The 14393-nt window shown below is 36.7% G+C and overlaps 2 protein-coding genes across 4 annotated transcripts; one reads left to right on the top strand and one right to left on the bottom strand.

Moving 5' to 3' along the window:
* Nucleotides 1-1248: 1248 nt before the first annotated feature.
* LOC18440669 (beta-glucuronosyltransferase GlcAT14A) lies at nt 1249-8185 on the top strand. The gene is made up of 4 exons (XM_006850807.4): nt 1249-2560; nt 5712-5787; nt 5893-6008; nt 7286-8185. The coding sequence occupies exons 1-4, from the start codon at nt 2038-2040 to the stop codon at nt 7771-7773; spliced, it is 1203 nt and encodes a 400-aa protein (XP_006850870.2). The 5' UTR covers nt 1249-2037; the 3' UTR covers nt 7774-8185.
* A 1710-nt stretch (nt 8186-9895) lies between these two features.
* Nucleotides 9896-14151, bottom strand: LOC18440668 (mitotic checkpoint protein PRCC-carboxy-term protein). 3 transcript variants are annotated; one of them, XM_020671095.2, is made up of 2 exons: nt 12844-14151; nt 9896-10119 (listed from the first exon to the last, which is right to left on the bottom strand). In XM_020671095.2, the coding sequence occupies exons 1-2, from the start codon at nt 14047-14049 to the stop codon at nt 10060-10062; spliced, it is 1266 nt and encodes a 421-aa protein (XP_020526754.1). In that variant the 5' UTR covers nt 14050-14151; the 3' UTR covers nt 9896-10059. The 3 variants fall into 3 exon arrangements, with proteins under 3 accessions (XP_020526754.1, XP_006850869.1, XP_088705623.1); XM_006850806.4 differs by having other exon boundaries at nt 9896-10138; XM_088849497.1 differs by having other exon boundaries at nt 9896-10191.
* Between the last annotated feature and the right edge of the window lie 242 nt (nt 14152-14393).

Consider the following 14393-nt stretch of genomic DNA (forward strand, 5'->3'; position numbering starts at 1 on the left):
AAAGTAAGGTGCATCTCAAAAAATAACAGAAAAAAGCTTTCTTGAATGTAAAAAACCATCCAATTGATCATCTCAACCTCTAGATGATGGATATAAAAAAATGATTTAGTTCATAAAAATAGTGTATCTAAATATATTATTTTGGTTGTCTATTTTCAAGATTTTCAAGAGTTTATATATTTGTGCGACCTACATATTTTTTTGAATTTAAAATTTAATAATTAGAACTGAAAATAAATTTTCAATCCATCGACAGGTTTTTCGAAACCATAACCATACCTTTCAACAAAATTTAGAGGTGTGGTGCTTTGATAGTTTAATGTTGATACCTAATATAAATTATATCTTATAGGACCCTCTCCTACCCATGTGTGTAGGACTCCAAAAGATTACCATTAAATTTGACATTGATTTGTAAAAAAGTTATCACATGATTGTAGGATTTGACCTTTTTAGATATCCCTGTCAAACATATGGGTGGGGGAAGGTCTTATAGGATCATTTAGGGTCCTATAGTAGGACCTTAAATGATCACCATCAACATTGGCACAGATCTCTAGAAAAATCAAGTCTCACACTCATGTGATAATTTTTTTAGAGATCTGTGCCAAATTTAATGGTGATATTTTGAGGTGTATATATATATATATATATATATATATATATATAAGTAATGTATGAGATCCTCCCATACCCATGTAAGTAGAACCCCAAAGAATCACTTTTAAATTTGGTACAGATCTCTAGAAGAGTCAAGTCTCACACCCATGTGATAACTTTTCTAGAGATGTATGTTAAATTTAATAGTGATCATTTCAAGTCCTACACATATAGGTATGGAAGGGTTTCATAGGATCATTACCTTTTATTTATATATACATACAAAACGCCTATGACCAAGACCCAACTTGAGATAAGGCTCGATGATAATAACAACTTGTATATTATATATAAATATCAAGTTGGGTCGACCATGACCAAGTCCGAACTCACCCTAAAGGTCCGCAATCGACCTAGACCCAGACCAACCCAGATAGGGTCAAGTCATTTGAACTCACGCTGCGTCGACCAGACTACCACCCCTAACCAATCCGACCCGGAACCCTATCAATGACAATAATTGTCATTATTGAGGTCTCCCCATAAACGTAAAATCGAAGGTAGACTCGGGGAGAGGTTAAGAAAGCGAAAGGGGGAGTCTTGTGTCATTAGATAAAATATTAGGGTTCATTGTTGTCATTAATAGACACTAGTGTTATTTTAGGCATTATTCTAATTTACAGCGACCACATTAAAAACTTCTCACACCATATTCAGACAACATTCTCAACAAAAACCAACCGCCGTGGATTCTCTTTTCAAGGTCTAGGATTCTTTTTATTTTTTAAGCAAAATTTTATCTTTGTTTTTGCTCTATTTCTTTCTTTATTCTGTTCGTTTTCTTTTGAATATATTTCATTATAAGAAAATGGATATTTGTCTGGTGTGTTAGATCACCTACCATTAACTACTCTTCTTTAATCTATCTCTTTCTCATTAATTCCTTTTTGTTTTTTTTTTTTGGGGAAAAAGAAAAGTCGGGCCAAATTTACACTTTCCGTAATTTGGAGTAAATTTTTGGTGAAGAATCGATCTAATTCATGAAATATATGGAAAATTCGATTTTGTCCATGCTGGGTTAAATTTTGAGGTGATTGTATCCATTTCTGATACTGGTTCTTTAGCATTCAGTGCATTTGATCCACTTTTGTGGTTTTTATTTGCAATGTTGTTGTTTGCGAGTCTAAATGACCGAAAATGGTTTAGTTTGTAGCGGGCATTTGCTATCGATATCAGAAGATGCATGGATTTAATTGAATTGGGTTAGATTTAGGGGTTTGATTCAGTTTTCTGCATTTTTTTGGCCTTTTCACTTGGATTTGGCGGCCATTTCTGGGGTTTTTATTTCGATTTATCAAACTTCACGTGACTGGTTGAATTCGAGAAAGTTTCTCGACTATTTGTACAGATTCAAGGAATGAATTTGAGGGTTTCATTATGAGACAATCTAGGGCTTTTCCACTGGTTTCAGGCCCATTATACGTGATTCTTATCCTGACTATCAGTGTTCTTGGATTTGGATCGTTCTTCAAATCTTTCTCAGAGAGAGAATTCTCAGTTGTAAGACCAGATGTTGAGCTTTTCCTTGATGGTATATTGAAAGGGCCTGGTCATCCCCCTGTGTTTGCTTATTGGATTTACGGAACTCGTGGCGAAGGTGCTAAGATCATGAGACTTTTGAAAGCAGTTTATCACCCAAGGAACCAATATCTTCTTCATCTCGATGCAATTTCTTCAGATGAAGAGAGAACTAAGTTGGCTCATTCGGTTCGTTCAGTCAAGGTTTTTAGGGTTTTTGGGAACGTAAATGTCATAGGAAAAGCTGACGCTTCTGATCGAATGGGTTCTTCTTCGTTGGCTGCTGCCCTTCATGCTGCTGCTGTTTTGTTGAAGATTAATGGGGATTGGGATTGGTTCGTTACATTGAGTTCTTCGGATTATCCAATTGTTACTCAAGATGGTATGCTCATTACCACAAACCCATATTGATTAGCACTTCTTGATTCATCACTTAGAACCCATTTTGATTGTTATTTTCTTGTTGTGAAACCCACTTTGATAATCATCGTGTTCTTAACATTGAAGTTTGTGTTTTTTTCTTCCTTATGGAAGTATTTTTCCTCTGAATGTTTGATGAACATGATTGCATTTGTTATTTGGAGTTTCTTTGATTAGTGGTGATTACTTTGCAAACATGAGTTGGAAGACTCATCCAGTAATGCCACCTATTTAAAGAACATTTATTAATTATTTCAACTTTTTTGCTATTTTCTAGTAGGAGTGTATACAATGAGGCCATTTAATACAAGGTCACAAGTACTTATAACCATCTGATGTGAAATCTGATAGCTTTCACATCATAGCTTGGGTGTGTCACAAAGTTCAAGAAAATTTCTTTTGATAGCTTGGGTGTGTCACAAAGTTCAAGAAAATTTCTTTTGAAGTTTGAGTTTGGTCAATAGACTAAATTTATCCATCCAATTGCACATTCAATGGTCAAGATCAATTGTGACCACCTTGTACCAAAGATAAATGGTATCATTGTATACTTTTCCTTTTCAGTGGACTTCATGATTATTTTAGAGCTAAAACTGTCTGGTAACCCAAGAGAAACCATTCTTCAATCTATATGTCTTCAGGAGAAATGTCGTTTTCATTTCTTGCTGCTAGTGTAAAAGATGGATTGCTGAATTAGTATCCTTATAAACGATATGACCGTGTCAAATGACTAGCCTTTGATTCGTTGTATTTGTCCACAAAATAGAGTGACATATTTTTGTTCATGATAAGGATTTGATCTATGATGTATTTCCAATAATTTGTTGTGAGGATACCATAATATTCATATCATCTATGGAGATTCTTAGTATTGCTCTTATGTCTTACAGTAGCAGAATAAGTTTTCTGGGTTAGAGCTGCTGCCATTTTATTGTTCTGTGCTTATATTATGTTTTTCAAATTTCCGCTTTCCCCAAACAGCAGTCCCTGTTGTTTCAACCGTAATTTTTATTTCAAGTTGCAAACATGGTATGAATTGCACGATCTTCTATGGCAATTGTTTGGTGATATCCTAAGGTGACTAAAATGCAGATTATAGCAAGAGATATGCCTGACATATGGGATGATTGTGGTTTTCACATTCCTGCTATGTATTCATTTTTTGGCTCTGTGCAAGAAGAGAGATTGAATTAAGCTTGACATCTGTAATGTACTTGATGTTTCCTATGCTTAAATGACTCACTATGTCAAAATGGGACTTCATTAGTCATGATGAATGGCTGAGCCTACTTATGCATATGGATGGGATATACAACCCGTCACTGCCATGGCTTGTTTTACTTGCCGAATCACGAGAAATCTGAAAGCTATAAGTTTTTTTTTTTTTTTTTCAATTTTCCCAACAGGTCATTTTGGTCATGTCCCCTATTTACTTCATCGATTTGCACCCCTAGAAGACATCTTCATTTAATAAAGTTAGGAATGATTAAAACCCTCAAAATTGATGAGGATTTACATTGTCAAATATGAAATATGAGCAACAAAATACATTCTTCAAGTGGAATGCTCTCGTCTAGGTTTATGGTTAGGGTGAAACGGCTTTATTCTAGCGTGTCCCCAGTTTTGGGGGAGGATTGGTGAATGCCTGTGGCAATTTCGAGTCTTGACTTTTTCCAGAGTAAACATGGTTGGCTAGATTGATTAGAGGCTAGTTCCAAATAATGTCAGTATATTAAGCTTTTGTGCCTATTTATACATGATGGCTTCATCTGTAGTTTATAAAGTGGAAGTGCTCTAAGGGGAGTTTTGTGTTAGTAGTGAAAGAGATGGGTTCCACTTGCTTAGCTTTGAGGAGGTTTGGGAACCCTTTCTGAAGAGGCTCCAAGGGATTTAGGGCATGAGGATATTCAATAATGCAAATACCTTAAAAATAGATTATTCTTGTCCCTTTAGTGTTCCGATTGAGGGGACTACTCCAGTTAAGGGATTGTGTACCGGAGAACTTACCCGCATAAACCTTAGCAAAATGGGAATATAAAACATAAGAAATGTGGTTTCATTGAAGTTGAAATCTCAAATGCCTTAGTAAAGTATATATATTCTCTTAAGGTTTCTGGGACTTTTTTCATCTTTATACCTAATTCAGTAGATAAGCCTCTCTATTTGCATTTTAGAGCAATTTAACAGTTCATTAAAAGAACTAAAGAATAGACGTAGTACATGTTAATTTGCACCCACATTGAAGACGGACAAGATGAAGACACATAGATATGGTGATCGATGCAAGAGAGAAGCTCACTCGGGTACATTTTCTTTCCACATACCTTAACTGAGCTATGGGTTGCTGATTGGTGCTCTAAAGTAGTGCAACTCTCTTGATTTTCTGGTGGACAAACTAGTGTTTCTTAGCCAATGCATCGGGATGACGCCCTCTCTCGGAAGAATAGACAACTCAACTATCTTCTTTGTCCCTAATGTTCCTCCAAATCGAGGATGTGAAATTCCTCAACCTGCCAATTATGCAAGTTTTCTGGTATGTGGTCCACGATTTGTAGATCTTATCCTTTACATCCTGTTTTTTGCTAGATTTTGGTACATTTGCCATGAAACTTTTCATATGCTGTAAAGCTGCCTTTACGTTGACCACACTCGCATGGTAATCGTCAGTTGAGCTGATGGTTACATATATTGTGTGGAAGCTAAGTACTTGGGTATGGGATATGTCCTTTTACCTTTTGTTTTCTGAAGGGGGTTGTACTTCAATACTGCTTATTCTTACTCCACATCGTTATCCTCTAGTGAATGCCCAGCGCATAGACTCATATTTTTCTTATGGTTTTCCCTAATAGTGTCGATAAACCACACTATGTCAGATTTTATCAAATGAGTCATCTCTCCTTATTTCTCAAGAAATAATCTGAAAATTGATCATTTAATTTAGATGACGACATTCCCTTTCTTATGTTTTTGTGCCTTTCAGTTTGGTCTCTATGATGTGCATTTTTTAATTGACTACATTTTTGTGCCATCACTTGATGGATGGTTCAATCTGTTTATGATCTCATAATTCATGTATCATGTTTCTGACCTGATGGTTTTGGCATAATTTGCAGATCTACTTGATGTTTTCTCCCACGTGCCGAGGAATCTTAACTTCATAGATCACACAAGTGATGTGGGATGGAAATTGTACGTAGTTATTGATTATTGAATACAGCAGCTGTCTACTTTCAAGTTCATACTACTGATATTTTTAAACATTTTGTGGTCTTATTGGTCTTGCCTTTCATACAGGTATCAGAGGGTTCAACCTATTGTTGTGGATCCAGGGATTTACTTGGCCAGGAGAACCAGAATATTTTATGCTTCTCAGACTCGGCCAGCACCAAATTCTTTCAAATTTTTCACAGGTTGGTTTACTGAGTAGTTTCCTTCTAACCCAGCCTTCCTACAATTGCCATTTCAGCAATCAAGTATCTTGCATTTTCTTTATTATATCTCCGATCATTAGAATAAATGTTGTGACTCAAATGGTCCAAATGGTGATGCAAAATCAACTCTTTTTTTATATGGGAAAAGTTTCTATACTTCCCCTACAGCATAGAAGATCTATGCTTCCCCTACCATCCAGCCGTCCAATTTTGATCAAGAGAGCCACTCACCGTTTGATCTTAGATCCGACGTCTCAAAGTATTTTATTTTTAGTTTTTTTTATACAAATTGTATGAATATGAAATTTGGTTCGTGTAATATTCTCATTGGGGCACACCTATAAAAAATATTAAAAATAATTTTTCGATAAAATATAATGATGAAAATACCCTTTGAAACTTTCAGGGGTATTTTGGTCATTTTATTTTATTGGAATATTTTATACTAGTGCAAGTTTAATAGAGGATTGGACGTCCAAAATTTGGTGTCAAAATAGTTTATATAAAAAAAAAATTTAAAAACAAAATAGTGTAGAGACACGACATTGTGATTGAGGCAATCTTAGGCCTCCATTCAGAATGGACGGTTGGGAACTATATGAGTTTTATGCTGTAGGGGAAGCATAGAAAGCTTACCCTTTTTATAGGCATGCAATCTCTCTCTCTCTCTCTCTCTCTCTCTCTCTCTCTCTCTCTCTCTCTCTCTCTCTCTCTCTCTGTATGAGTGCCGGGGGGGGGGGGGGGGGGGGGGGGGGAGGGAGGGGGAGGTGGGGGCTGTGTATATGCTCGCTGTGAAGAATGCTCAACTTTTGCAAGTATGTTCCAACTATAACTGACTTAAAAGTTCTGATTAATTTACTATGAGAACTAAGGGGTGCTTTTGCAATGAGATATGTTGGCACTTTTCTAGTCGAGGGAAAATCATTGTTGTCGAGAAAGAAGTTGTTCTTTTGTGAAGATAAAAATCCAAATAACCTACACAATTTTTTCGTTAATATAGAATTTGCATTGTAATAAACAGGAAGACATTATAAGAACAGATACTAGATAGATTATTTATCAAAGAAAGAAACGATTGTGCCATTTTATTAGAAGTTGTCATCTTCACTTCATTAAATTATGTTGTGTCACACTTCCCTTGAATCTTCAGAGATTCAGACCTAGCTAGCTAATTGTTAATATGATTTTAGCTTCCAAAAGGAAGTGATAATGCCACTTTCATTCTTTTTTTATCTTTTTCATTTTGTATGCAACAGGTTCTCCGTGGGTTATTTTGAGTAGATCTTTTATGGAATACTGTGTTACTGGATATGACAACCTACCTAGAAGAGTTCTAATGTACTTCACCAATGTTCTCCTCCCATTAGAAGCTTATTTCCATACGGTTCTCTGCAACTCACCTCAATTCCAGAACACCACAGTGAATACTGACTTGAGGTTCTTAGTATGGGACACCCCTCCAAAATCAGATCCAAATTTCCTTAATCTAACTCACTTCGAGGATATGACAAATAGCGGGGCTGCATTTGCAAGGAGGTTTCAAGAGGATGATCCTATCCTGAACAAAATTGATAGTGAGATTTTGAAGCGACCACGAAATGGAGTGGTCCCTGGAAAGTGGTGTTCGGAGGATAGGGTGGATGTTAATATTGTGGAGCCAGGACCCTTTGCCGTGAAGCTCAGTAAGCTGATCTCAAAGATGGTTGCAAAGGAGAATATCAGGTCGACACAATGTAAATTTTAGAGAGAGAGAAGTGAAGGTGGGTTGTTAATAGGAAGTGAAAGGTGGGTTGTTAATTGGATCAAATGCTAGCTCCAGCTGCTTTGGCAATCGGATAAGCTCGAATAAATCAAATAATTGTTTGATATTCTTTGAACTGGTTGAGGGGTCACACGGGTGATTAATTTGATGGTGGTATACTGCTAAAGAGCACGAGAAGCTGGCATGGTTTTCCCGGTTCTTTTTTTCGGGTTTCTTCCTTGGCAACCCATTGATCTCGATGTTTTTTTGGAATTTTGAAGTTCCTCTGCTATAGGAGGCATAATGAACTGATGAATGATGTTGAGGATTACTAACTTATTGAATGTCACATGGCCCAAATTTTGTACTATTTTATTTCCTTACTAATAATATTTTGTGGTCTGTTTGATACGTATTAACAGAAGTCCTTTCCTTTTGGCTGATCAAACTTATGAAGTGTGCGGTTTGCAGTAATTTATAATTTCATGAATCTGAGCCTCTACCATTACACTTTCAGTAATTAAATGGTATTGTGCCCCCTCTCTGGGCCTCTGCCATGACATTTTCAGTGGTTCTCTCTCTCTCTCTCTCTCTCTCTCTCTTTCTCTCTCTCTTTCTTTCTGTTGACATGGTACGTCTAGTGCTTTTCGTTTTAGATATGTGGATCTCTCTGTCTTTTTGTTGATATGGTTTGTGGAATGTTGTTCCTTCTAGGTGTGTAGAGCTTAAAGAGTGCATGAAGCTATCAAGTAGGTTGCTATTTTTTATTGGCTTATGATATGAATTCTAAGAACCTTATAAACAGATATTCTCTCCATCGTATTCAATTAGCTTGTTGAACACTAGAATTGACTTGGCATCTTGAAGAACTTCTATATTTGAGAGAGAGAGAGAGAGAGAGAGAGAGAGAGAGAGAGTTCTGTTGACTATCTCCCTATAGTTGAGACATTTGTTAGATCTCCCTCATCGATAGGCAAAATGTTCTCCCCAATGCATTCACAGGTGTTTCCATTCTATGGCGTGGTTTTTATAAGGCTGAGGTCCCTAAACAATCAAAGTAAGACGTGCCATCACCATCAAATAGTATCGACAGATGTTTCAATACTGAAACCTTTTGTGATGGTCTGAAATTTTAGTTTCGTCTCTATATATAAACTTTAAAGCTTCAAATTAATGTAGATCGAACAAATCCACGAGCATTTGAAAATTTTGAAAATTAACAATCTAAAAAATGTAGTACAAAATGCACTATTTACAAGACTTGAAATCCATTTTTTCTGATGTCAAGACGATTTTTTATCATTGAAACAAACTTTTCTAATAAATTTTTGAGGCAGGTGCAACTTAATTTGATGGTTTATAAAGCCTGTTAACACTTGAGTTTGACATTTAGTAGAATTTCTGTGAGAGAGAGTAGAATGAGCTCACACTGCGTCCAGATAGAAAATACCATGACAGGATAAGAAAGACCATACATAGAAACTATAGAAAAAAGTGCATCAACATTTGAGGGAGAAATTTGGAATTGGAGCATCAATTTTGTAACATTCATCGTGGACATGCCACTGTAATGCCAAGGGGGAGGATGCTCCTCCTACTTTTTTCTTTGCACAATCACCTTCTCGCTTCTGCTAATGAAGGGAAAAATAGAGAGAGAAAAAAACTTTGCTATCCAAGTTAATTTCATTTGCATACAAGCACAAGTGGGATATAGGCCTAAGAGATGCTAGTGATCCTCCAAGTTTCATGGCACAAACACATAACATGGCTCCAGATAGGTAGAGAGAGAGAGAGAGTATTACACATCACTCAAAATTAAATGGACCCGGTTTCTATTAGGCCAAGCCTGCATATGTAGAACTGCAGGCCTCTTAATAAATCTATTTTTGAGATGCATTTTAAGACTTAATTTTTAAGGAAATGTAAACTCTAACATGGAAATCATGAATATGAAAAAATAAATAATTTTAAAAACTAAAAAAAAAAATTCTAGCAAGGAAACATTTGGACCATTAGTTTCCATTGTTTTTAGATGGAACAGCTACTTGCATCCATCTTTAAGATGGATACTTTATACTTTCTAGACCGCATATGTAGAAAAACGGTCCAGCCCGCATGAAACAAATTTTCAAATTAAATATTCATCACTTAAAATTTGGTTAACAAAGTTACACTTTTGAAGTTTTGGCAAAAATGAGGAATTAGTTCACCACCCATATTTGGCCTGGGTTTCAGCTTTGGTAAGGTGCCCCTTGGCCCGTCTCTCAGCAAGCTCCATCTCTTTCTGTCTCATGTCATAGTACAATGAACTGATTTGATGTTTCCTTTTGTGCAGTTTTGATGGTTTTCCTGCGTTTGAAGGAGCAGGCTGCATAAAATAGATTTCCATCATACAAACAGAGAGAGAGAGAGGGGAGCAGGCTGCATAAAACAAATTTCCATCATACAAACAGAATGAGAGAGAGAGAGAGAGTTCGTCTCCAATCATTGAAAGTAGAAATCATCAGGTCTTTGATGTTTTCCCATTTACAGTTAGTTTTTGGCATGCTTGGCGACTCAATACAGCAAAGAACGAATTCTGAAAATGGAAGTTTCTAAAGGTTGCATGTGAAAATAACTAACTGATTTCATTCAAAAAAAAAAAACTGAAAGACAAGTTAAACACTTCATGAATCAAGCTGAGAGTTTCAATACCTGTCAATGTTTAATAGTTAATGAGAAGCTGGTATTGACTACATGGTACTTGTCAAAATCAAAGGAACTCTAAAAATTCACAATCCTAGACTGTACATTATAGTACGTATCAAAATATTAGTTATAGTTATCCATAACTGAACCAGCACGAGTTACTTTCAAACCTGCCGAAAATGTTAATGAACTCTGATCATTTCAGGAAAACCAGAATCCAAATCAGATTTTTGTGCTCATATTTCTGAACCGTTGACTATAATAAGCACAGATTTCAAACCAACATTTACCAATCCTGCTTCAATAACACCCAAAAATGAAACCTTGAAACTGTAAGTTCAACTCAGGCTTTCGTGAATGAAAAACTAAATGATACTAGTTCAATGTTTCGATTTACTATTTAGTAAGGGATTTTTTTTCTCATTTACTGTATATTAGACTTGAAAGCTTTCATTTATTGACTAATTGAGACCTATCTGACCACTTAAGTAAAAGATTTCAAGGGAGATATTCTTCTCAGTCATGCAATTGAAGTCATTTTTCATGGACAATGGATTGAGATTAGGCCGTCGAATAAGATGGTCTACTGATTGTTTACTCTTCCTTCAAAAAATGAATGCTAGAGATCCTGATTTTGAGGATATATCACTATTATCTTGTTTTTGTGAGGCAACGATTAAGTGCCACATCTTTCAGTGGGGCTTTCTCCCACCTAGCTTTCCTGAACAGGAACTCAAGTCACTTCTGATAAGCATATAGTACAAGTGAAAAAACCTCCTTTAGTAGTAGCTCTCACTATGAAAATTGTCAGGCAGTTATAAAAAACAAACAAGAACGTGGAGATCAATAGGTCTTTCTTGCACATAATCACACCCGTTCTATGTTTTTAGCTTTGGGATAAAGCTATGAAGGTCTCTCTTGATCACTAAGTAAGAAAATGTCCCTTTCTTCCTTCAAGAAGTAAATTTCTTGTACACTTCTCATGGCCTGTGTGGAACGTAAACATTCTCAAGAAGAAACATTTTCAGCATCATGGCCTTGAGTTTTCTAGGCAAGTATCCGATGAGTAAATAGGATGACTAGATGACAATAAATAGAGAATATACTATGAACTCTTGGTTATGAATCTAAAGTGGAGGGTGTGAGGCTTCAAAGTGGTTGTTCATGGTGCCAAAGTGGAGACTAGTTGGGCCTCAAAAACTATTATCACATGGACTGTTCATGGTTAATACAAGGTTTCCAGCGTTTTCCATCCCTTCACCATGATATATAATTCTTGTGGATGAGTAAGAACAAAATTTTCAACTAGGCATAAGATTTACATATGGATTGCGTCCTTGGAAGTCTTTCTGTATGAATAGTGTCCGCGGAAGTCTTTTTGCATTGCTTGAATCATTTAAGGACAGAACTTCTCCCAATTTTTTTGATCACAACATCTGAGGTCTCAGGAGTTTTCCACAGGATATTAGGATCCAGAACGTTTGGATTCTGTAGGAGTAGTGCCACAAACTCAAGTTCAAGCATTTCCTCAAAAGTGATTTGGAGATAGCACATTTTGATGGAGCTATAAGAGATAAGGAGGGGAGAGCTTTGGAAGGATACAAATGGTCGAGTGGTATGGATGGGGCGACATGGTTGCCAAATCACAGTCCTAACCCAAGTATTGAAATCAACCTAGCTATGGAAAAATTTTCTACTTCCTTCTAAAACATGACTCTTAAAAGATGAAAAAAATTCTCATGTTTATGGAGTTAAGTAAAATGATTTTCCAACATACTTATGGAGCCAACAAAATGATGGGACCCTTAATCATAAATTTCAAAACTAACTAGACAAATATCCAGCTTTGTTCCAGACTAGTACATAATTTCAGGGATGCGATGTCCTTGAGGGGAACCAGATAGACAATACAACATAAAGTTGTAGGTTAAAGAAAGTATATCCACAGTCCTACTAAATTAGAAGAGGAACCATCTTTCAGTTAAATAAATTACACAGCTTGAACACAACAAATACTTCAAATTTTATTTTTGTTCATAGAAAAAAGCTCAATACTTGTAATTAGTAAATGCTGATAACCAGAAGGCCAAGTGTTGTTTACTCCTTGATAATAAACAATTCATTCATCAAGTAAAAGAGTCATAGATTAATATGTGACAAGAAGTATAGACAAACAATAACATATGCAGCAACAAGAGCACCACACAAAAGGAAAACAAAAAGAAAGAGATCAAAAGAGGGACAAAGAAAAAAGGCTCAATCAATCAATCAACAACTCAAATGTATCAAATTAAGCCATAAACTCAAAATTCATGAATCAATCAACCCCGACTACATTAACCTAAGAGAAACTTATAAAACAACAGAAGAAGAAGAACCCCAAACCTGATAAGCTGGTCCAAAAGCAATCCCAGTTAGATTGACCTGGTCCTCTCTTGGCCTTTTACTAATCAACTGATCTTGCTTCACTTCAATCACATTCAAGGGAATCTCATTCCTCCCCCTCTTTCTCTCTAATTTACTTACATTCTCAACCAGAGACTCAGGCTGGTTATCAGCCCAATTTGCCACCCCAGAACCATTATTTCTATAATTCTCATAATTCCCTGCATAATATTCACCACTACTATACTCTGAACCTTGTTCATAAGAAACCCAATTAGGGTAACCAGTTTCTTGAGAACCATAAGCCTCTGAGGCATAATTCAAGCTCTCTGATGAAAAACCCATATTGGTTGTGCTATTATCTGATGAAAAACCCATATTGGTTGTACTATTATCTGATGAAAGACCCACATTGGTTGCATTCTTATCAGGTGCAGGAGCTTCAGTTTCTATCATAGATCTTCTCTGAGTACTGTTTCCCAATGGCGCTAACCCCAGGGTATTTTTTGGTGGGGGGAGAAAAGAAGTAATTCCTGAAGAGTGGGTTTTGGGGGGTGATTTTGTCCTGGATTTAGAGGGTTTTTTGAGGTCGTCTTCTTCATCATCTTCTCCTTCATGCTTGGTACCATCATGTTTTAGGGTTTTTAAGGGAGGGGAAGTGAAAGGAGAAGGAGGCGTAAACAGGACGACTTTTTTGGGGAAAGAGGAAAAAGAGGGATCGTTGAATTTCGCAGTAGGGAGAGAGGAGAAGAGAGAGGAGGATTTAGGGGTAGAATCGGAGGAGGTTTTACTGGAAGAAAGAGAAAAGGGGCCATTTCTGGAAGTGGATGGAGCACCGTCTTTGTCTGCATCAAACTTGGGAGGAGGGAGAGAGGAGAAGAGGGAGGAGAAACTGGAGGTGGGCTTAGCATTAGACAGAGAAAGGGAACTAGATTCAGAGGTGGGTCTAGAGAGAACGTCTGATTCCACCGCATTAGATTTGGGGGGAGGGAGAGAGGAAAAGATAGAGGTGGGTTCAGAAGAAGAGAGAGAAAGGGGACCAAATTTGGAGGTGGTAGGGGGAAGAGAGAGAATATTGGAGGTGGGTTTAGAGGAAGGGGCTTCTTCGCTAAATCTGGAGGCGGTTTTAGAGGAGGGGAGATCTTCTTCTGGTTTTTCTTCTTCTTCGTCTGAGGAGGAAGCGTAGCTGGCTAGCAAGGAATCCATGACAGTGTTTGTTGTGGGTTAGGCTTCTTTTCAAAGAGAGAAAATGGGGTGTTCCAGTATTTGATTGAATCAATGCGATTTCACGCCATTGAAAAAGTATCTGACTACAGATGTTACTGCGAGTATAAACTATAAATACTTTAGTAAGAAAATAAGAAGTAAAGAGAATGCACACGCCTCTCTCTCTTATGAGAAATTTTTGGACGTCATGAGAGAATGCACTCTCTCTCTCTCTCTCTCTCTCTATCTATCTCCATCTTTGAAGTTAGACACAAGGGATCCAATATCTCTCTTTCTCATGAGAAATGCCAAGTTAAGAGTATGCAATCTCTCTCTCTCTCTCT

The sequence above is a fragment of the Amborella trichopoda genome, chromosome 1 (assembly GCF_054954075.1).
Source record: "Amborella trichopoda isolate Santa Cruz 75 chromosome 1, AtrichopodaSantaCruz75HAP2 v2.0, whole genome shotgun sequence".
In the NCBI taxonomy this organism is placed as follows: Eukaryota; Viridiplantae; Streptophyta; class Magnoliopsida; order Amborellales; family Amborellaceae; genus Amborella; species Amborella trichopoda.

Coding starts and splice junctions, on each gene's coding strand:
- LOC18440668 (XM_006850806.4), bottom strand. CDS start 14,049: ATGGATTCCTTGCTAGCCAGCTACGCTTCCTCCTCAGACGAAGAAGAA. Junction 10,139..12,843: donor CTTTTGGACCAGCTTATCAG/GTTTGGGGTTCT, acceptor TATTTTATGCAG/CCTGCTCCTTCAAACGCAGG.
- LOC18440669 (XM_006850807.4), top strand. CDS start 2,038: ATGAGACAATCTAGGGCTTTTCCACTGGTTTCAGGCCCATTATACGTG. Junction 2,561..5,711: donor TCCAATTGTTACTCAAGATG/GTATGCTCATTA, acceptor CATAATTTGCAG/ATCTACTTGATGTTTTCTCC. Junction 5,788..5,892: donor AGTGATGTGGGATGGAAATT/GTACGTAGTTAT, acceptor CCTTTCATACAG/GTATCAGAGGGTTCAACCTA.